General features: G+C 36.9%; 1 protein-coding gene across 6 annotated transcripts in view; it reads right to left on the bottom strand.

Annotated features, from left to right (window-relative positions):
* Positions 1–1,305: 1,305 nt before the first annotated feature.
* Positions 1,306–23,632, bottom strand: part of CADM2 (cell adhesion molecule 2) — a 699,058-nt gene continuing 676,731 nt past the window's right edge. For all 6 annotated transcript variants that reach the window (XM_030020124.2, XM_030020125.2, XM_030020127.2 and 3 more), the window contains 2 exons: positions 10,427–10,552; positions 1,306–8,850 (listed from right to left, as the gene is read on the bottom strand). In XM_030020124.2, coding sequence (XP_029875984.1) covers positions 8,732–8,850; positions 10,427–10,552 — 245 coding nt within the window. In that variant the 3' untranslated portion in view covers positions 1,306–8,731. The remainder of the gene's footprint in view (positions 8,851–10,426; positions 10,553–23,632) is intronic.

Genomic DNA, 23,632 nt, shown 5'->3' on the forward strand with positions numbered 1-23,632 from the left:
TTGTTTCCCCTTACAGTATTCCTATTGCAAAAAAAACCCCAAAGGACCAAACCAAACAAACCCAAACCAAATCAAACCAAAAACCCAGACAAAAAGGGATTCTTGTCTTTTATTACCACAGAAGGTGGGGAGGAGGGCAGGTATTTTGTTGGTTGTTGATGAAAGACATTGCTTACCAGCATTTATAGATTCAGGACTCTTTTTTTTAAAAGGAATCAGGTTAGGGTGATCACCGTAAGAATCTACTCTCGTCCAGGGAAAGGCACAGAGCAAAGTGCAGTTACCTTTGGGGAAACTTTTGGCTGATGAAGGAAAACAGGACAGTACTAAAGGAATTACAGCTTGAATGCAGAAAACTATAAATCCAGTGGTGGATTGTGGCATTTGCTGGACTGTGTCACTTTCCTTGGGTACACTGTAGATTTCCAGCATGCTTTGCCCTAAATCATGGGCATATGATGTTGAGGATCATGTGGAAATCTGCATTGTTTCTGTATTTAAAAAGTATGTTATTGCACACAAAAAATTGCTTAAGGGGACATATTTTGGTTTAGTGAAATGAAGTAATAAAGATAAGAACAAATCTGCTGAATCCAACAGCGCTGTACATTTTTCAAATGTGTGCTTAGTTTAGGTCATAGGAAAGCTCTGCCATCAGAGATGCGCAACAGCAGTGGGATATCCTCTGCATGGAGGTACCAAACTCTATTAGTGTCTCTCTCTCTATCTGGGACTTACTGCTTCTTCATAAACATGGACCCTCTCAGAATTTCCTCTTCCCTGTGACATTTGTCTCTCTCCCTTTGAGATCAGTGGCCTTCTTGCCCTTTATAACATCAACTCAAACATGATAAGTGGTGTAGAAAATCTTGCATGAATTCTCTAGCTCCTTCAAGAAGGCTAAGCCACCATTTAAGTCCCACAGGCTTAAATGCTTTTTCAGCACTTGACCTCTTCATAAGGATGAATTTCTCCTACAGTGAGGACAGCATCCAAAAGTTGTTACTTAGTCAGAAGAAACTATAAAGCAATACATGGTAAATAGTACATAAAGATCAAATAAAATAATGGAATTTGTAATTATCTGTAAAATACCAGTGTGTCTCAGATTATTTTCTTGGATAACTGTTTAAAATCTCAGAATTAATATTTAGAGAAGTATATAACAGTTCTACTAGAAACAGCAAAATCTGCTCAGTGAACAGTCTGTGTGTACAGCCACTGGTCTAAATCAACTCCACTGCCAAACTGGCAAGCACCAGGAAATATATTAAATGAATAGACAATTCAGAAATGTCCAACAGATAACTAAAATTGAAATTTTATTTTTTTCAATAATATTCATCAGACAATTTTCTGACAAGACTTTTCTGAAAGATGAAGTGCAAATGGGAACCCTGTAAGAATGTTTAGAAGAACTGTACATGACATTTTTTAAGCGCCACTAAGTACACATTGAATACTTTGTAAGTATATAGGCATAGCAACATGCAAGTGTCATGTACCTAACATTACAATATGCATTTTGTCTGCTTAAAGTTATTAATGAGGAAATTACATGAAGTAAATGTGTCTCACCATCAGTGCAATATGTTTAATTCCCATGGATTTTGTTTGCAGATTAGTAGTTGTATTTCTGAACCATTCAAATATATCCTTCCCAAGGCCGTAAATTGCCAGTGTAAGAGCAGAGTATACTGGAGTTCCTAGGAGAATACACTTACACTGACTATGAATGGATGAAGTTGTTATAGTCCTTTCACAAATTATGCCTTATTATTTATTCTAGGAAACTTCCTGCTGAACTGAAGGGTTTTTGTAGTTATAAAATATCTAGGCTAAAAGTAAAGGATGTGCAAGGATTGCTTTACAATTCTGTTGGACGAGAGCTAAATAGCAACTCAAACATGTGCATTAAGGACTTGAGCCTTGTTCTTTTGAAATCAATAGGTGTATTGTACCCAACTTTTAGGGAAGCAGGACATATATGAATGTAATCCAGTAATCCATGAGTTGACTGTCTTGGCTCACTGTTTAGGCAGAAGCACATGATTGTAGCTCATATTTGCATATTTCTATGGAAGCTATATAGGGGTATAAGAAAATCTGCTTTCACTGAAAAAGGACAACATGTTCAACTGCATATTTACTAACATTAATCAATATGCATAGAAAGGAGAGAAAGAGGAAGTGATAAAGAATTCAGTCCAGCAATTAAAGATTTTCCTCCTCTTCATAATCAACATAAACAGTTGATGATCATCATTATTATTTTCTTTACAAGTTATTACTTTAAAACCCCTCCTTTTGAACCTATTATTAAAACCCTTCAATGATTTCACGGTAGAAAAAGACTAAAGGAATGAGTATGTTGAGAAGAAAATAGCATCAGTGATTTTCAGCACTGTGCATAAGGGCAGGGTAAGGCTGTCTGTAGTTTGTGCCGAAATGTGAGATCAGAGCTCACACATGAAACACTGCTGGTTTGACCCTGAACACAGGGAAAGTGCTAAAGTGCTGACCCCAACAGGCTTGGCTTTGAACCTGAAATCTTAAAAAAAAGAAGAAATAAAAATTCTTGAACTTTATTTAATAGTAACACAGACTGCTCCTTTTAGAGGAGAGACTTTTTTTCCTACCTCCTTTCCAATTAGACTGCTGCTTTAGCCCAGCAGAGAATAAATGACTTAAGACACAGAATATGGAAGGCAGATCTATAGTAAACACAGAAGCCATACAGAATTTTTTATTTTTTTGCCATCTACTGAGAGGCTCTGGAAGCCCCTAGTACTGTCATCATATTGGCTCCACACTGTTTTCCGTCTGGCTGTGAGTACATTAAACATTGCTGAAGAAAATGAACATGGTTTGGCAACAAGATGATTCCTAGATGCTGGAAGAATTCCCTTAAGGGCTGCTGGAAGCGCACAAAGCTTGGAGCATCCTGAGGATGTGGAGTGATACGGAAGTGTGCTGTGTTAAACCATGCTTGTACCCTTATTTCCTCCTGAGTTAAAACAAGTGCAGAGTGCTGGGTTAGATTCATTGATAGCAAGAAGAGGCTTTAGAGGTACTAGGTCCACTCTGAAAAACCATGTAGGAAGTCCTACACTTGGCAAGTTTCTACTCTGCTCTGTTGACATCAAAGGCTGTTCTATCCATTTAATTTTCTCTTATTGTTTGCAATAGTCCTTCCCTGTCTCCCATGCATTGAGTGTTTTTAATGTAAACATGCTCTGGCAATATTATGTTTAAATAAGTAAGAGACATGTCAGAATATCTCAACAGTATTGGTATTGCATATTTAATTCAAAAGCTTGCATGTGCTTTTATAAGTTTCTTTTCAAACCTGCATGCCTTACTGGGAAGAATTGTGTTGGAGTTGGATTGCACATCATTATCTAGTGCTGATAAAATATTGATGTGTTATACCAGTTTATTTTTAAGCTGTTTGGGATGAATCCCCAGCCAGTGTAAATTGGCCCACATTTAAGGCAACAGAGTGAAGCTGATTTATACCAGCTGAGGCTGTGTCCTTATGCCCTGTTAAAAGCTCAAACTACCCCAAAATTAGTAAAGAACAGGGCAAGAATTATGAACCCAGGCAATATTTTTTTTTCTATTTTTAACAGAAGACAAATAGTACAGTGATCTTATTTCAAGACTACACCAAAGATTCAGTAGTATTTAAAATGTATACAAATATCCCATAGCTCGTATTTAGACTAAGAGGTAGATGTCATATTATAGGAATAGTATAGTGTGGAATGATGCTAATGGCAGTTGCTAAATACATCTATTTGCCTGTTACACGGGACACAAAGGAGGGTTATAGCAATGGCAACCACAAGAAGGCTTACAATATTCTTTTCTTCTTTTGCCATTCTATGTTATCTGTCTTTCAGCGCATTCCTTCTGGAAGGGTATGATGGAAAAGTGGCGAGAAGTAAAAAGATCAGTAATACAAAACTTCATGTTTACAAAACGTTAGCTTTATCATTAAAGGCATCCTCTGTACTTTGATGGAAGCATTTTGTACTTACAATTTAAGATTACCTGGCGTTACTGAGCAAGTAGTGGAAATTCCAGGTGAGGTGATTCAGCAAAATAGGGGTCAGGAGAATGCAGCTTGCTTGCTCTCTTTCTCTGTTGTTCATGCTAAAAATACCAGGGCATATGGCAGCATATTTCAGCATCTTAATATACTAGGCTCCCTTGAGGACAGAAAAAAAGAGGAAACTTGTGCAGTTGAGCCAGAAATAGATTACAGAACAGTGTTGCCAGACATACAGAGTGCTGGCAGCAAAGCCGTTAGCAGAGTCAGTGTCTTACTTTGCCTAAAGGTTTTTCAGTGATATTTAATGGGCCTCAAAGAAATGGAAAACAAAGCTAGTGAGAATGAGGAGTGGTATAAGCATTTTTATAAATTAGTTGTCATTGCAAGTAAAGGAATTACACATATTGCATTAGGATATCCACTGCTTGTATATGTACCTTCCAGTTTTATCTTGTGACTGTTAGGGGTCATCCCCCTGCTTGAAATAATCAAAATGCATATTATAATTACACGGTTTTCCAATATCCATACACAGCAAGTACAAGATACTTACATGTAAGTACACTGTATTTACCTATATTTTTGCATAGTTTTTAGTGTGTACTTTGTGCCACTTAATAAAAAGCATTACTCGTTATTTTTGTTGTTTGTTTTTCTCTATTAGACAGCTTATTCAATTAAAGTTGAAGTAGCTGGATTTTTGGTATGTTCATCACAGATTACCAGTTCCTAGGAGTGTAGAGATTAGACACTTGGAGGAGTCTGGGTAAGCGGTGGGGGAAGCTGCAGTATGAACATGAAGTTTTAAATCACCTCCTTAATTAAGAAATGCAATATCAGATTTATGGTGCTAATTTAATAAACTTACCTTTAATTTGAATGGAATTGTAAAGGTAAGAACTCCATTTTCCTTTTGGTAACACTTTACAATAAGTGGCACTAAATTACACTATAACTGCTATGTTACAGGGAATTACATGTAACTACACTGTAACTGTTGAAATAGCTACTGTACATGTGCGTACATGGTAACTTCAGTGCTGTTACAATCATGAATTACATAATTACAGATGATTCTGTCCTTTCTTTTAATTGAAATAGTTATATATATATATATCATACTGTAATGAAAATACACAAGATGTTAACTTTCATGTCTTACTTAGAAAAGTTGGTTTTCTTCATGTATTCCTTTAGAGGGAGTCTCAGTGCAAGACGAACCATCCTTAAGTAATGTGGAAACTTTTTAAAGTGTTCTAGCTTAAATTCTGAGCCTCAAGTTAAACATCAGGTTCCTTAAACTGTTTCTTGGTTTGTCAGATGACACTAAAAGAGAGGGAGGATGCACCCCTTGTCTTCTGATCCACCTTTTTCTTGTTCAAATCATGAGAATGTTCTTGAAGCATTAAAAAAAAAAAAAATCTACATCAAAAAGTTTAAAAATAATCAGCAATCGACACCGTAAACAGTACACTGGCAGAAACTAGCTACCTGGTCTTGAGAAAACTACTCTGCAAGTGCGTGGGGGAGAGGATGTCACATTTTAGGGAGGGTGGTTCCCATTCAGAGCCTCCATTTTACACATTCCCTGGATACCTCACACCATAATAAAAGCGGTATTTCAGAATGGGATCTTGGACAAAGGGAATGGATGACTGGCTTTTAGCCTACTGAATGTCATTAGTGTTGAGCCATGGTTCTGCTTACAAAAAAGAGGGATTACCTCTTTACACCTAGTGTAGTAATTTAAACCTGTGAAGACCAGACAGGCCTGCAAAGTGCTATCCAGGTAGAATGCTTGGTGTGGGGTTTTTCACACCTGCTTTGCACAGATGCAAGGGACATCATCAGGTGCAAGATAATGGAAGATCAACTGCGTTAAAAATGAGCACATGTGAGAAGTTTTCACTGACAACCAATGAAATAACCTATTTTAACAGTACAATTTATATCTCTTTTTGCAAAGTTTAAATGCTGTTTCTACGCCACTGGAGAAAATGGTTTGAAATGGTTACCCCAAGGGCAATCCTGCTTTTGAACCTCCTACCTGACCTTGGTTGGGTAATGGTTCAAGTAACAACCCTACTATTCAAGCAAGCTGGAGTCAGGAAGAATGAAGAAAGGTGTAAACACCACACTGGTGGGGAATTCCACTTGAGCAAATAAGGCCCTCATCCAGGGAAGCACTTATTTTTAAGCATATGAATAGTGCCTTACAGTCCAATGGAACTTCTCTGACACCTGAAGCTGAGCATGTGCCTAAATGCTTAGTTGAACTGGGCCCCAGGTCCTGAAATAAAACCTTGTCATATGTGATACTGTACTAATGTAACTTACTTTTTTGCTAATGTAACTTACTGTTGTGACAAGAACCCATATTTTTGGTATTAAACTGAATGACTTCCTTTGCCAGCCTTTTACATGTGTATGTTTTGAAAGACATGAATATCTTGTAAACCTATACTAGTTTTCAATGTGTCTAGTAGCACCTACCTGGTTCTCTCAAACTACCATATTATATTAACATATTATTGCATTTTTCCACAGATGGGTATGGAGTGAACTGTAAAAACAAGCATGCAATCACATCAATGCAGACTTATTTCTTTAAAATGTCATACTGTATATGATTTATTATGTTAACACTCAACCACATCATATTATTTATGTTTGTATATTTTGAAAAAAAGTGCTGCTTTGATTGACGTCACCCTTCTTTCTTAGAAATTAACAAGATAAATGTTTCAACAAAAACAATTAAAATACTCTAATATTGTTCTTAAAAGGTTTATACTCTTCTGATAAATAATCTGACACAGCACCTTTATCTTCCATTTTACCATACTACATGATGTCATATTCCAAACTCTCCCTTCCCCACACAAAAATAAAATCCCAGGAGAAAGTCCTTTACAGCAGACCATCATGCTTTTAGGCTTCACAAGTACAGCAATCAGAGAGAAATACTCTTTTGTCAAAGGTGCAAAACTTAGGAGCAAGACAAGCTCCAGCTAGACTAACTTGCGTTCTCCAGTGTAGAATCATTTCCGAGAGCTGTTATAGCAACCTTTTTATTTCATTGGAAGAGGAAATAAGCCAATGGGCTTACAGTGTTTTGTTGTCATATTTAAGAGCATGTGATTTTTCAGCTGTCAATTACACAAAAAATTTCAGAAATAATCCAAACAGAGACTTTCACTGTGGAGCTAAAAGCATGGCAGGAATTCTCTATCATTCACGGTGACAAAAGTTTGTACCTCACAAAATGCATAGACAGGAATTTAATATAAAGAATTAGTCCATTTACTGTATACACAAAACATATATCTTTTGTTTTAACACTTCTATTTTTTCTTTTTTTTCTTTTTTTTCTTTTTTTTTTTTTTTTGGCAAACCAACATAAAGCAGCAGCTCTGGAACTGCCAAATTAAAAATTGAGAATTTTAGCAACTCAATAGTATTTTTAAGGATAGTAATCAAATGTGGTTGTAATTTAAAACCTGAGGCTGTGCACTGGTTGTTAGCTTAAAACTACCTTTCCATATAACATTGTGCTTCCATTGTATAACAAAGAAAAAATTAACAAGAACTAGAAAAGTTTGCTGCTGAACAGTGCTAGGACATACAGACAAAAAAATACTAATACATGTTATCTACTCAGAATATTGATTTGAGTCATATCTAAAGGGATATAATGGACATTAGAAAATGCTTACTTGTGACTGACTTAGCTACTGCCAAAAAAGTTAAATATGTATCAAATAATGTTTAATTGAATTTATTATATGCACTATATACAGATACTAAAATGCCTTGCAGTTGTGCCCCATGAACACTTCAAATTTGAGTAGGCAGGTGAGTTCATGTGAAGCAAATAAATTATAAAACCAGAAATTACTCAGAAAGTTCTCTAATTTTGCGATCCCAAAAAGCAGTAAAAGGGCAGGACAAATTTGTTTCAAATGAAGCACTATTATCTAACTTTGCAGAATCTGTATAGCTATGCAGCATGTTTTTACCACTGAAACATGGCACTGTTGTCAAGGTACCATTTAAAACATAACAAAACAAAGCAAAACAAAATAAAAAATTCAGTGGATAGGTTTTTTCCCACCAAATCCAAGCATACAAGAAACTATACCAAAAAGATTTCAGTTTGTGTTTCCTAGGGCATATGTTTCAAAAACAAGTTGCTTTTTGAATTTTAGATAGACATGTATAAAACATTCTTTGTAAACCTCTAATCTTAGACTTAACATTTTATGTAAGTAAATTAGGTCCTCACCTAATAGTATTTGTTATGAATATTGTTCTATGACACACTAGTGGGGACATGATAAAAGAAAACTGAAAAAGAAGAAAGCTGCGTAACATTTAAAAATGTAGAAAACTTGGATTAAGATGATGATTAACATTGTTAAGGCTGTATATTCAAGCACTGTATGTTAAGAGAGCAGTGGATATGAATTTTAGGCAATAAGAAATGTCCTGCTTTACGCATGATACTGTAATTATAGAATGATGATGTCAACAGCTGACTGTTGGCATAAACTGGCTACTTATGTGAGTTAATAAAGATAGCAGAAGATGGCAGGAATGAATTCTGAGAAATGATAGCCAGTTTTCTCCAGCAGTCAGCCTGATAAGCAAAACTCCAAGATTCTAGCTCTGCATCTAAATGAAATACTCTTTTTTCTCCTCTGCATTGACTTGGCTGCCTTCTGCATTGATAATGGCTGTGTCGGCATCAGGTGCATCTTCAGCTCCCTTTGCTTCATTTGTTAAATATGTTCCTATAGGAATCAGTACAAGAGAATAGAAAAAGAAAAAAAAAGAAAGATTAGGGTTTTTTTAGCTTTACACTGCATTATAGGACGTACTTTTCTAACAATGCTCCAATTGCTTCATGAATGGACAAATATTTTTTACACAATTTTAGTATATATCATACAGGTATGCTCAACTTTCTAATTTGTCTAAGAAATATTTATAGTATTAATACTGATAATGCACATACATAAATTCCAGTATATCCACAATAAATTAAGGAAATCTCTTAATAAAAATCCACTTTATCTAACTGCAATAATATTCAATATATTTTGCAATTACAGAATACGTGATAAAATCTTAGTTATTTCATGGAACAGGTACCCATAAAAAAAACAAACCAACTTTGAAGACTTAGATATTCATAAGCACTTATTCTTTTTTAAAAAATGGCCACTGATTATTTTTGTATTTCTATTTTTTCTTGATCGTATCTATACTTTAGTTGTACAGAACTTTATCATAGTCATTTCTAAGAATTACAAAATTGAGGTAGTTTTATTAACTAAACCCACTCATAATATACTATCACAGATATTTTTATGCTGAGGATATGAATAAAAAGAATTGTGTGCAATAGTCAACTTTCCCTTTGTGAAAAGAATTATTTATGTTGGCATAAGTTGTATAACTTCATTCAGGAAAGTAAAACAAAAGAGACACACTTTCACTGGCTCATTAAAAAATCTTGGTTTTCCCCTGCACAGTCCAATCAAATTAAAAAGGTGTTTTTATCACCTTATGTCTGCTAGCCATATGATTATCCTATCTGAAATTAGATTTAATGAGTTAATACCAACACTAATACTCTCCTCACTTTTTGGGGGGGGGGGTGGGGTGGGTAGAGAATCAAATAGGTCTACAAGCCATTCGGAGGTTAAATATCAAGAAATTATTCCGGAATTACCTAGGTCAAAATAGGATTATATATGAAGCTTAGTCCGAAGTCAGTGTTACTCCACCCCTGTTACCTCTAATGGTGGAGGGGACTGAAAATGAAGGGAGTAGAATTCTTAAGGTGAAATCTCTGGATAAGGTAAAGCTTGGCCCAGGAATGAACCCCTTATTCCAGTGGGATCATTGGTAAAAGTAACTGATCTGAAAACTCACCACCGGCTTCTAATACTATCTTTTAAATACATACTTAAGGTATTAGCACAATTTATTAAAATGAAAAATCTTGTTCACTCAATACATATATATATTCTGCGGAATTGATATACTAGTTAAAACTATGAGATCATGAAATCAAGTGTCTAGAGCTAAGGGCCAAAACCAAGGGGCACTTTAACCTCTTCGTCTCTCTAAATCACTCACTTATGAGATGACCTTGGGCATGTAACTAGATGTCCTTTGCCTCAGCCAGTCCACTGAAAACTGGCTAAAATTCACAGGGACTTCACTTGCGACGGGACTGTGAACTGAACTTTCTTGTCCAAATCATTTAGCAGATGGGGGAAAGTGAAAGACAACAGCACTCCCAGGTGAAATCATGCCTTGCTTCCAAAAGTGACTGAACTTCCACTAAATCTGTCGTACCTTTATGTCTTGCCAGGTATCGACCAAGGAGAATTATAGAACATAGTGTTACAAAGACAACTACAGCCACTATTCCTCCTATAAGAGCATGGTCAGGTCCGGTCTGTCCAGCCAAAGCATTTGGATCTAGAGGGAGAAACAAAAAGCAAAAGTGGTCCTACACAGATAAAAATTGACAGAAAAATTCACAATACAAAGTTTTATACCGATCATCCTGAAAATAGGGCATTTCCCTCTTTAATATTCAGCATGGTTATTCCCACTTTTACTACCAGTATCTTATCAACAACATAGTGCTGCTTGTATTCCCACATTGTTAAAGCCCTGAGGACATCACAGTTATGAAAAATATTACCTTATTCTTCTTTGGCAGAGGTTGTTAAATGGGAAAGGTTTCTGGTTTTGTCCTCGTCATTTTACAACTGAAAACCTGGCCATAGCTATTTATAGAAGGAAAAACAAGGAACTGAGACTTGGGGATCAGATAGCATCAGCAGAATAGTGTCTGCATAATACATAATTTATAGAACTGATTCTCAGTGGGGAACCCTTACATATTCTCTTCCTCTCATTCTTATCCTATTGCACCACAAATAAAAAGGCAGATAAAGTGCAGCCATGCCAAGTTCCTCTGCACATGGCTGAGTCTGCATGAATTTGGTCAGATAAAGGTATCAGGCAACCTGAAAGATCATCATTCAGTCTCAAGCATCAGTCTGTGAATTTACTATGAATACTCGATTAACACCCAATGTGAGCCAGCTGTAATAGCTGTAATGTATTAGCAGGTTCATTTTACTAACTCTGGGCAGAGCACTAGTAACACTGCCAGATCCAAGCTTTCTGTGCTGGCCATTTGCCTGTTCTGTTGCCTGGTGCTTCACAAAAGTAGCAAAGAGGCGATCATGGGAAATGGCACTACTTAGGGATGAGTAATTCTTTGGAGCTTTTGAACAATGAACCAGCAACCTGTGACTGTTAACTCACCTGAAATATGCAAAGACGGTAAAAATTCAATCTAAGTATCATGGTAAGATTTCTATTTTAATGAAAATGCCTCTGCTATGAAGTAATAGTAGAAGATGTTCTGAAGATGCTATTAGCATGTACTGTATGTTGCAATCAGTCTACCCTCACTGTTTCAAGGGCATTTCCCTTGTAGGAGCTGTTTATATTCTACAAATAGTTTGCAAACAACTTCTTTGCTTTGCAAAAAGGAACGGCAGGAAAAGTATTTACACAGAAAAGAGGGCACGTCTGTAAAGATGATAGAAGGGCCTCTGACCGAGGAGGTGTGACTCCATGATACCACAATTACGTTCTGCTGACCAGGGTCATTGTGTAACAGTAAGATGTATAGATACATCTACATACACACAAGTGTACATAAATATAACGTTATATAGATGAAATAAAAGAATCATGTTTTCCCCTCCTTTTGTAAGCTGTCAGGCATACTGAAACTACACTTTCAGGTTTGCTGGAGCACAGAGTGGTATGGCCACTGTTAGAGATACAGTTCTGCTCTTAACAGTCACTGAACCCATCAAGCATGGCTTTGTCAGTTATTGCTGGCATTCTGAGGTCCCACTTCTTTCTCTTCTGGCTGCTAAGAGGACTTTGGGGAAGCTGGCCACAACACGTCTGTGGACATAACGGCAAACAGTCGGTATTGGCCTCAAAAAAGCTAGAAACACCTTATAAAGTCAGCTGTGCCTGCCCCCTCTGTCTCCATGAACCTCCTGGCATGGTGCTACTATAGGTGGCAGTACGCCGAGTACGCAGAATCAGTCCAAGGTGATATCAGCTCTATTTTGGTGATTAAAAATGACCCCAAGTTCTGCGCGCCACCAGCCTCACAGGGAAAAGCAAGACAGCTGAAGTCTTGCCTCCCCAAAGGAAGAGCTTGGAGCGCACAGCCATCCTTTCCCACGCCGTGCAGAGGCTCTGTTTTCCGAGAAGAGTAAGGAGGAGGGACTGCTCACTTGAGAAAATGGAAGGTGACAGCTTGCTGCAGGATTGTCAGCCTGCTTGAGCCATCTAGCAAATTCCTCCTTCTGTGGTGCCTGTAGCAATGTTGCCGTAAACCCTCTCCCTGCAGCAAAAAGGTAGCACCCATTTGGGCACTAAAGAGCACCAGTGTCCCCAAGTGCTGCGTGTGACCTGCAGGAAATGCTCTTCCCCAACACTGGGCCAGGAGCAGCATGAACATGTTTTCCCACTAAAAGCTAACTCCTGCTAGTATACTAGCAGTAAAATTAAAGAACGAAAGGAGATATTTTAAGGGATAATATACTACCTGATGCAGAGTATAATCCAGAGAAGGGTTAGCACAGCACTTTTTATCTAGAGGTGTTTTTTGAAGAGGTGATTGCAGTGTACAGCTTTAGCTCAATACCCAGATTTACAACGTATCTCCTCTGTGAGCTTTAATAAACATTAGAGATAAATACTCAGATGAATATGCCTCTGTTTTCATCCTCAGGTGATTTCCTATACATAGCGACTCACTCCTCTGACATACCTGATGTGACTACATGAAGTGATCTGAAGCCAGCATAAATATAAGGTTCCTACCTATTAGTGTGGATTAATGAGATTCTACTGCTGCTATAGGTTGAAATTTTTAACTTTAAAATTAATTTAGGTATTCATTGGAAGGCAAAGGTACTACTGTATTTCTGCTATAATCTCTTAACTTTGGTACCAAAGCCAGATGATATTGATAAGTATTGCTAGACAAGTTTGTCCACAAAAAAACTTGTACATGACTTGTGACCATTATATTACCACTGAACAATTTATTTGTTGAAAAGAAAAAAGGAAATGAAGGAAAGGAAGGAAGAGATGGAAGGGAAGGAAATAAAGGAAGATCCTCAGAAGTGGCCAATATTTTCTTGGGAAACAAGCATTCTTTCATCTCAGAATGAAAATCTGTACAAAATAAACAATATTCTGAACAGGAAGTGCACCTCATAGAAATAGTTTCCTCATAGAAAAATAATGTTAGCATTAAATATAAATATGCTCTACATTCTGCATACAGAGTAATGCACTATACTTTTCCTTTTCATGAAATGACCTAAGCCCCATGAGTGAATTATAGATCTGGGGCTATCTATCATGGTATAAATAATTACTATGTCAAAATGTGCCTGAACAGTATCTGAAAGATAGAAATACAGGGGTTTGGAAACTATGCCATTTTGCATTTTAGATATTTATACAGTGAATATGTATAATTATCCAAGTGTTCTGGGCATTCGTATTAGCAACTCCCATTAAAGTTCCTGAAAGTGCTAAGTGTGTATTTGGGCACTGACCACTTCACAGTTTGCTTTCCAAAAAATAGAACAGTATTCAGATTATTTTTAGGTTCCCATTATAAGCTTCATGGGCTTTACCAGGTAAATCCTACCCTGCCACATAGAAATGAAGCAAATCCTCCAGCAAATGAAATCTTAAGTATGCAACTATGCAATAAATACTTATAATCCAGCTGTTTCAAAACAAACAAAAAAATTAGATTACTCTGTTCCTGTTTTAAATATAGACTGTTTTTTACTGCATGAGCACAGGCAGCTACAGTAGTCATGGCCTTAAACAGTGAAATTAAAATTTTGTAATTAGACTAGATCTTCTTCAAAGATCAGTTCTTTTTCTGTTTATTTCATCCTTTGACAAGACTAAGGAAACCTTATAGCAAGATAATTACATAAAAGCTCAAAATTATCTCCCCCCCCCCCCCCCCCCCCCCCCCCCTAAATTTAGGAAGCCTCTTCGAAATACTGATTGCTGATGCTGTGAAGTTGCACCCATTTTTAACATCTGGGATTTGCCTGTTATTGTTTGTTCACAAACCTACACAAGTAACACACTTAAAATGACTAAGAGGAAAAAAAATGTATCATTCATTAAGAAATGAAACACATCAGATAAATCTTAGACCTATTAAATAAGTAGAAATGTGCTTTTTATGACCTGCTGACAACATTTCAGTGTAGAATATTTTTATGTGTATTCACATTTTAGTTAAGCAGAGAAATTTTGGAACAGTTTTTCATGCTTTTGCATAAAGTATATGTTAATTATTAATCTAATTTCATTTTCTTCCTGCATAAGTTTCCTTCTTATTTATGCATAGTTGACTTGACTGAGCAGGCTGCAGCAAAGGGTCAGATAACCCTTTCCTGAGCAAAGGAAGAACAAGCACATTTGTGAATGCTGAAATGGCATATTTTGAGGAATATATGCTCAAGTAGCCCCCTTTATTGCAGAACTTTATTAACATGTATTTTTGGCTCAAGTGCTGAAGTTTTAAAAAATCACTCTGAGCATAAGATGTACCCAGGTTTGAGGCATCCAAAATAATAATTTGTTTTGGCCATTTCTACTAAAAGAAAAATCAGAAATAAAGGTCCTAATTTGCTGTGGAGCTTAAATAGCATTCACAAAATGAAGACGTATTAAGCAGATGTATTATTCAATAAATTACTGGTCCTTAAGGCTGGGAAAAGGACAGGGATGTCCCATTTCTCAGAGAAGTACTGAAACCACCAGCCTACAGGCACCTTTACTGATTTCATGAATAATCAATTGCTGAGGCAAAGTAGACCAGCTCCAGCATGGGATCCTGGGGCATGGCTCCATGTTACAATTTATGTGGCAGAAAAATCTCTTCAAGTGACTCCTGCTTCTTTCCCCATATTCAGGGACTTGTTATCATCCCCAGCACAACTTTCCAGTACTTCATACTTTTGCAAAAGCAATTGTTTGAAGGGCCTGGCTCAAAATCAGATCAGTAAAGCAATGTGCATTTTAGGGTGGGGAAACCCCAAAAGCACAAAAATTAAATAAATTGCTCTGTCATATTTGAAGGGCTGTTGAATTGTTGCAGATGAGGGCAGGGTGAAAATGAGTGGTGGGAGCCAGTGAACGTTTCTGGAGAAAATCTAGCAAGGAACCACAAATCATGAGACATCTATACCTGCACTACTTTTAAGTGCCTTAGCCAGAGAAGAGCAAACTGCAAAAACTATGGGAAGCAAGTAGTTTTGGATTTTGCGGAGTCCACCAGTGAATGTAAGTTAAATTAGAAATATTATCCATTGAAATTTCTCTGCATTGCAGCTTAATTTCCTAAGGAGAGAGAGCTTGTGTGATCATGCTCTCTCACTCTGTCCAAATTACTTAAGACCATGGATCCATTACAATGAGTTTTAAGAGACAGTAAAGATCTCAAGATTATTGTTTTCCTATAACTAACCTGAGAGGGCAGGTTGCTGCAGGAGCTCAGACCTCATTAGATATCAGAGAACCTATAGGAAGGATGCCTTTAGAAAAACCCTAACAGAGACAAAAGCTTCAGTCAAAATCTGTGCCCAAGAATCAATTTTTCATTAGAGGTTTCTCTCCATTGCAAGTATTTTGGTGTCCAATACGGCACAGAGCCTGTCTGAAGCTTTTCACATGGTTAGGTGGCATTTATAACAACTGAGCCCTTCCCACCTCACCTTTCTCCCCTTCCCCCTATACCCACTCTTCCTGCTTCTCTTCCTTCTTGTCTCATAATGGGTCAGCTCACACTGCAGTATTTGTATAAATCAGTTAAAAAGGCAATCAACCATGAGGCACAATCTCATTAGAAATCAGAGAAGATTTCTTTCTGCAGCTTATGGAACAAACTTTGTTTTAAAAACTTATTTAGGCTAATATAATTCACCAGATTTAGCCATAGGGTCCACATAATTTTTAACTGTCCCACAAATGTAAGCTTTGGAAAAAAAATTAAAAATTAAAAAACAAAACAAAACAAAACAAAACCCAAAACCAAAAAACCTCAATGATTTGTCTAACATCAGTAGGAGAAAAGACTAAAATAGGAATTTACTCACAATATGGATAGGAGGTAGGACTGAAGTGATAGCTGACAAGGTATTTGCTTTAGGAAAAGTGGCAGTAGTGCTGTCTGTGATAAATGCTGGTAAGTAGAATTTACCCATTTTCGCATCTTAATTTGGGTACCCCAGAGTTCAATTTCCCTTGCTTGGCCTGGAGTGCTGAAACAGGTACTTTTAATCTCATTTTGTAATATATTGCTAACCACTAAAATACATGTACGTGAAACTTGTGAAAGTATTGTTAAGGGGGAAAAGAAAGTTTCTGCACCTTCATTTAAATTGCAAAGAGTAGCTGCCCAAAGGGGCTGGTTGTAAAATTTGTTGAAAATGTGTTTTGTTATTAACCAATTCTGAACTTAAAATAAGTGACAAGCTTCTTTTTCCTTCAGTGCCTGAAGCAAAGAACAAAACAGTGTACTAATATACAGCATATATAAACTGCTATTTTAAAGTACAACATCATCAACCATAGAGAAGACAGGCAGGAAAAAAGTTTACTTGTAAACCTTCAAAGGAATTGATAGCCTTTTCTTCCTGTGTTACTGCAGTAGCACATTTGGCCCATTTTGTCTCTAAGTTGTTTTTTTCACAGTACTGAATTATACATACTTTCTTATCAAGAAGAGCCCACATCCCAGAAGGATAAAAGTCCCACACTAACGTTTCAGCAGCTGAACCTACAGCTCCTTTTGAAGAGTTCATGTTGTTCTTGTGAATCTAAGACTACTTTCAGTGGAGAGAAACACCCAAATGTCTTCTGATATGTATTTGTAAGCAGGTGGCCCTTGTCAAAGGTAAATAAAAGCATTACTCATACCTATTTATTTTGTAAATGTATTTTTTGCAATGCTAATAAGAAAGCTGTATACCTACAATGTTAAGACAAAAAGTTTAACAATATTTTTCAGGGTCCTTAGAGCCTCGTTCCAGATCTTGTCTCTTGTGCCATTGACAGAGGTTTTTTAAAAGTTTTTTTTTCTTTTCTTTTTTCTTTTTTTTTTTTTTTTTTTTGTTAATGCTGCTTTAAAAGCTCCAGTTTCCTGAAGGGAACAATTCCTCTAATTAGAGCACATAAAAGACTTTTCTTATTGCAATATTATATTTTTGTCTGTCAATAAACTCATTAATTGCTTCAGACTTTGTCTTAGGAAAAAAGAACTAAAATCTGCAAATTTTTGCCTTAATCCTATTTTCTGTAGAGGATAATTAAGTCAGTTCAGGGTTTGAAGAAATACTCGCAGCCTGTCCAGCTATAATTTCTGGCTACTGAAACAGGAGGCTGTAGGGAAAGAGACAACTGGCACAGATGACTGTAGAATTTCCCTGTTAAGTTTCTCTCTCTGAATGAGTCAACTGTGGGCTGCAGCGACAGGCAGGTGATGCCTTAACTCTGCTTCCAGCATTTTAATTTTCATCTTCTTGTGAAGCTCCAGAATGCTCAGTGCCTCCATTGCAGAACAAAAAAAAGAAAGCAGATTGAAGTTTGGAAACTTCAGCCTATTAGATACTTCAAACAAAGTAAAAAAATAAAAAAGGGAAGAAACCACCCCTAGCTAGAAAATCAAGATGCATGACTTCCTACTTTGTGAGAAAAAACACATAAGTGTCATCTTTCTTCTGATGACTTTCCATCAATAAATACAGGAGGATCCCTGCTCTTCTTCATTTTCTTCATCAAAAAAAGTACAGGCACCAGCTGGAGTAGGGGGGTGTGTGTGTGTGCGCACAACTCATTTTCCTGTCATTAGAAGTTAATTATCTATACAAATAATGAACCATTCTCTAATTAAAACAGAGACTGGAGATGCCAATGTACTATTCTGCTCCTGTCCTTGTAGTACCTTATAGTTGTGGCTTTTGGTCACTTCCTACAGACTTCGGTTTCCTAGAGAGAGTATGAACATGATTGTGTGGGAAGGGAACATGGAAAATGTGCTCAACAGAATTTCCTAAGTGTAGGCATCTATTGCTGCCTGCTGTCACAGAGGTTGGGGTCAGGCACTCAGATGGTCTCTGGCAGCCTTATCTTTCACATACCATGAGAAAGCAACACATTATCACCACAACTACACATCACGAACTATGGTGAAGATTGCTAAGAGAGTAATCACTCAAAGTATTTAAGGAAGTTATTCTGCTAACCTTAAGGAAGTCTCAATAGCTTAAGCCTGCTAGAAAGGAGTATAAATGTTTCCACTGTGACTTTTTTGCCATTTTGTTTTTATGTTGTTATACAAACTCCCTCACATATTGCTTCTCAGAGCTAATCAGTACCACTGCAGAGTTCAAATAATAAATACTACCTCAAATAAGCAGTGCAAGAAAGACATGCTTTCAGCTGAGAAATGGTATGAAACAAATGGAGAGGTTCAGTGAAGCATAGAGATAGAGACAAAGCTGGTGCCAATGGCAGAAGCTAGGGAGGAGAAGGCTTTCTCACCAGTAAAACAGAGCCACAGACATAAAGTTAGCCAAGAACATGTATGGCTGTATAAGCATCAAAGAGGCAGGAACAGATTCACAGTTGCACAAGGTACATTGTACTGAATATGTTCATGAGAGTTTTAAAACCAAGAAGAGCAGCTTTAATTTAATTGAAGAACAGCTCTAATTAAAACTTACTCTGTGATGGAAGAAAACCTATTGTTCAAATGAATCCTTTATGCTTGTCATACTAATTTTTTCTTACCAAATCAGATTAGAATAATTATAAGCCTATAATGACATCAAAACACCCCAGTAAACCAGCCACTTGCAGCCAGAATCTGACACCTTATTCATGCTGAATAGCAATTTAATCTGTCGTGGGACTACTCAATATGAGTAATTGTAACAGAATTTCCTCTTTGCCAGTTAATAGCATATTTTATCTGTCAATATATCTCTAGAAGATTAGCCAGGCATACTTGTGGTTAGGGTAACTGATCCAAAAGAGGCTGTTAACTGACCCAGCTCATCTCAGAAACAGAGATGTGAGAGACATTAGTAGAGACAGTCTGTTGTAATGCACAGAGTAACAGAAGAGAAGAGTAAATTATTGATGGGAAGGTAAGCACCCCTGTTAATATATGAGGCATCTTTTATAGCTGTTTTAATTAGGGCATAAAATCTTATGTAAATTCTTTGCGACAATGGCAATACCCATTAGTGAAGTTCCTGTCCAAGCAATAAAACTACCTTCAATTTGTTTGAATTTTTGCCTGTGGTTTAATTGAATGCTATCCATTCTTTATGCCAACTCTGTACTAATGGAAACAACAATATTTTCCCCATTTAATAATGACATGCTTGATGGAATTCAATATCTTAACCAAATTCTCCTCTGGGAACATTAAGACTTTGTTGTTTTCAGATGCCTTAAAGTTAAATACCATCCAGCTATTAGTAAGAGACTGTTTGCTCTTAATGCCATTGATTGGTAATGGATTTGCTAAGAATAAGGTTGATCTTTGCTTTTCTAAAGGTTTTCTGTATTCATAAAAAAATAAAGCTACACAGTTTTTGGTTTATGGGCCTATTTTTTTTTAACTTGGCAGCATGCATTCATTTCCAGCAGCACTCATGATCTCTATTGTCAGCACTGCTAGCTGCAGTACATCCGGATTCTACCAAGGGGGTCACATCCACACTAGTTTGCAACTGACAGATTCATTTCCTACCTTCTCTTGAGACAGCGATGAGGACTGAAAAAATCAGAGGTCCACTGTAATTACTATGTATATTTCAGATTAAATAAATGTGATAAAAGCCTCCATCTGGCTGTTGATCAAACGTGCAGAGGCAGGCTGATTTTCAGTGACATATTACAATATGTCTCTTGTAGCAGTCCCTAATGCCATCCTGTAAATTACTTACATTTGGGATTACTTGACTACGGCAGACAGAAATATTACTCACTGTTTAAGTGCTGCCTACTGGGAGTATGGGAGACGCAGTCTAATCTTAAAGTTGTTAAGCAAGGCATTAAGAAATAATGGGGCCATGTTTATTTTACTAAATGCTGATTGTGCTCACACTATTTGAAGATGGCAAACCCAATTTAATAGTAGCCTTAGCCTGTTCCTGATGCTGGAATGCTGCAAAAAGTCTAACGCTGGTGAAATAAGTGTAAGTGGCGTGCTGGAACAGTTCCTGAGGAGAACTTTAAAAATCAGAAAAGTCCTGCAAAATATGTCAATAGTTTCAAATTATACTTTATCTGCTGAAAAAAATGCAGACCTCTCTCTGAACAGAAATTCAGAGATTCAGGGCCTTTCATTAAGGAAAAATCCCAACCAGTTACCCGAAAAAGAAACAATAGAAATTTCAAGGAAAAAATAGAAAATGATGCTGCCATTTCTCCATTTACTTTACACCTCTCCTTGCAGTGGTGGCTGCAATACATGGAAAGACAAAATTTACTACATTACTGAAGTCTGTCAATAAACTTATGGTAAGAAAGAAAGGCTAGGGGAAAATGTGTCTGGGGTATTCACAGAGCAACTAATTGTGGTTAGAAGGGCTGTTCTTTCTTATGATTTACAGCTCTTTCAGGTTTATAACTCACAGAATAACAACAAAATTAATTCAAAACTGAAAATACCAGTACTTATTTTTAAAAAAAGACAAATCTCCTCCCCTAGCCAAACTATGGATATTTCTGGTCTACCGTATCACATTTGCACTTCTTGTTGAACATTCATTCTGCCCAGAGTGTACCAGGACACTCTGTGTAAATCAAGGTGCTGCCCAGCAAGTAGAGCTTTGGCCCTTTAAATTCTTCTTGTAAAGCCCATCAAAAAGCCCTTGTTGCTCTACAGCTCTTAAAAGGACAGCATCTTTGTACTGCAGTGGTTAGAAAGTTCATGGAAGCATTCATGAGCCTAGGAAACATCTCATGGCATATTTTGCTCTAGAAATATTCTGCTCATCTCCTATTTGATCACTTCAACAAGTAACTTTCCCTTCCTTTCCTTATTCAGTTCTTACTCTGTTTTAACTGCATGAGATTTTCCATATAATCCCTTCACCCTAAATTGTTTCATTAGCCTACATCACTTGGCATCCGCTCTTACTTAATTGAAGTGGTTCATTAAATGATATTTCCTCTTAAAAGGCCTCTAAAAACTTAGTCCTCTCTTTAGGAAAGCACGAACACAAAATGTGAAAGCAAAAAACAATGTTCCAAACAAAGCTGGAATTGACACGACTTTTCCAAATGCCACTGCTGAGCAACTTTTCTTTAACTCTTTCCTTCTTCCCTTCCTTCCTAATAAGTCTGTTCCCTTTACATTATAGCCATGTAAGGCACATGATATTTCTCTCTGAAGTATTCTGTGTGCTTAAACTGATTAAAAATAAAGATGCACTCCAAAAATGTGATTCTGATCATTATAACATTCTGTTTGATGCAGAAGCTTTTGTTAGTCAGCAAAATTTTAGTTATGACTATCTCACTAACATCTATAACAATATCATTCTCAACATGAAGCTAGTAGATACTACATTCAGCAGAAAAACAGAGATTCTTTCTGAAAGGTTGAGTATAGGAAGCCATATGTGGATATTCCAAAGCTTCTGGTGTTACAGCCCTTAATTCAGTAAAACAAGTAAGTATGCAACAAATAGGACTTAAAACAAGATTAAGTGCTTTTCTTGAGTTGGAACTGGACTGTTAGATCCCATTTTCAGTTTACAAGACACTGGCTACCAAAGGAGACACAGATAAACTAAAGAAGGAGCTAGGATTCCTTTAGCTGTGAGAAGCAGTGTTTCTAGCCTTCCTTGCCCTCTGGAAAGCTTTAGCAAGCCACTCCTCCTCCTGCGGAGGTGAGATTCATGAATTCAGAGTCCATTGCAACAGCTTCTCTCTGACACCAGCATGTCTGGGTCTCGTGCCAGAAGCAGCAGTGAGCCTGTGGTGCTGGGCAGCGCATAATCAGAGAGTCCCCCTCGCTGGTAGCAGCCTCTCATCAAAGCGCTGCTCTTGTCACCTGAGCCAAGGAGGCAGCATGTGGCCTGTTCCTGCAAAATCTATTTCAGTACTTCAGGTGGAAAGGGTTTTTTTACACCTTGCAGTCCAGCAAAATCATAAAAATGTACCCTTGCTCTGCCTAGCGATGACTTAGTCTGCTCACAGCAACGTGTAAGGCCCAGAGGTTGGTGAGGTATCCCTCCAGGACACCATGCTGGTGACAATCCTTGAGAGGAAGGTTAGTTTTTCCAGGGATAAGCATGGAAAATCAGGTTTAAATCCTTGCCATGCAACAAATACCTGGGTGTGTGCTTTGGCAAAGTGTTTTCTTTATCTGTGCCTCAATTCCCCTAAAATAAATTGAGACTCATGAACAATGAATGATCTTGACTCATAGGATGACTCCTAGAACAATGAATGATTTTGAGATACTGCGGTAGTAGGGGTAAGGCAGGTACTTCACCTATCCTTACAAACTGAGCATCTATTATTATGTGTTTGCATAATGAAGAAATTAACAGCTGGATGCCTTTATTTCTGAGATATAAGACTGAACAAGATAGCTTTACACAGCTACATTACTAAAAGTAATCCACACCACGTAATTGATGAAGATAAAAATAAACAGAAACATGGGAATAAGCCAGAAATAGGATGAATCTACTTCCAGATTATGGAAACAAACAGAGAAGTATCAGGGATGTTGTTAAACATTGTTAACCAGGTTGACACGAAATAACCCTGAATTTAACAAGAAAAGTTGTTCCATTTTAATAACAGAATCATTGAAGATGTATGTCAGCTGATACAAGAACATAGCAGAGAATTAACGTTTAAAAATGAACAGCTATAGTCTCCTGGCTTCAGTTTCCTTTTTCGTCCCAGTAACATCTACTTTCTCATAAGTGCTAATAATTTATGTATTACAATTAAACTTAGAAAATTATGATTAAAACTTCTTTATATTTAGTTACACTAACTTCCTAAAATCTCAGGGGAGCATTTAAAGGTCAGTTCCTTTACCTGTATGTTAATCAAATTCAACAATACAGTTTGGAACTTTAAAATGACATGAAGCAAGCAAACCTTCATCTAGCTGTGAAGGTTTCAGTGAATGGTATTACAAGGTAATCCTACCATTTTCATGACAACTGAGCAACAAAAGCAATCACAATCACAATAGAAGACCCATAAAATGTTACTGTTTAAAAATAATGTGTGTACAGGTACAGTCATTTCTCTTAATAACTTTAGTAACTGTTCAAGCACATCAACATGTTAGATATTTCAAGGGACATTTGTGCCTTTCATTGCTGCCATAGTGTATAAATGGTTAAATCTTCATGGTACTAT

Source organism: Aquila chrysaetos, chromosome 7 (assembly GCF_900496995.4).
Source record: "Aquila chrysaetos chrysaetos chromosome 7, bAquChr1.4, whole genome shotgun sequence".
Taxonomy (NCBI): Eukaryota; Metazoa; Chordata; class Aves; order Accipitriformes; family Accipitridae; genus Aquila; species Aquila chrysaetos.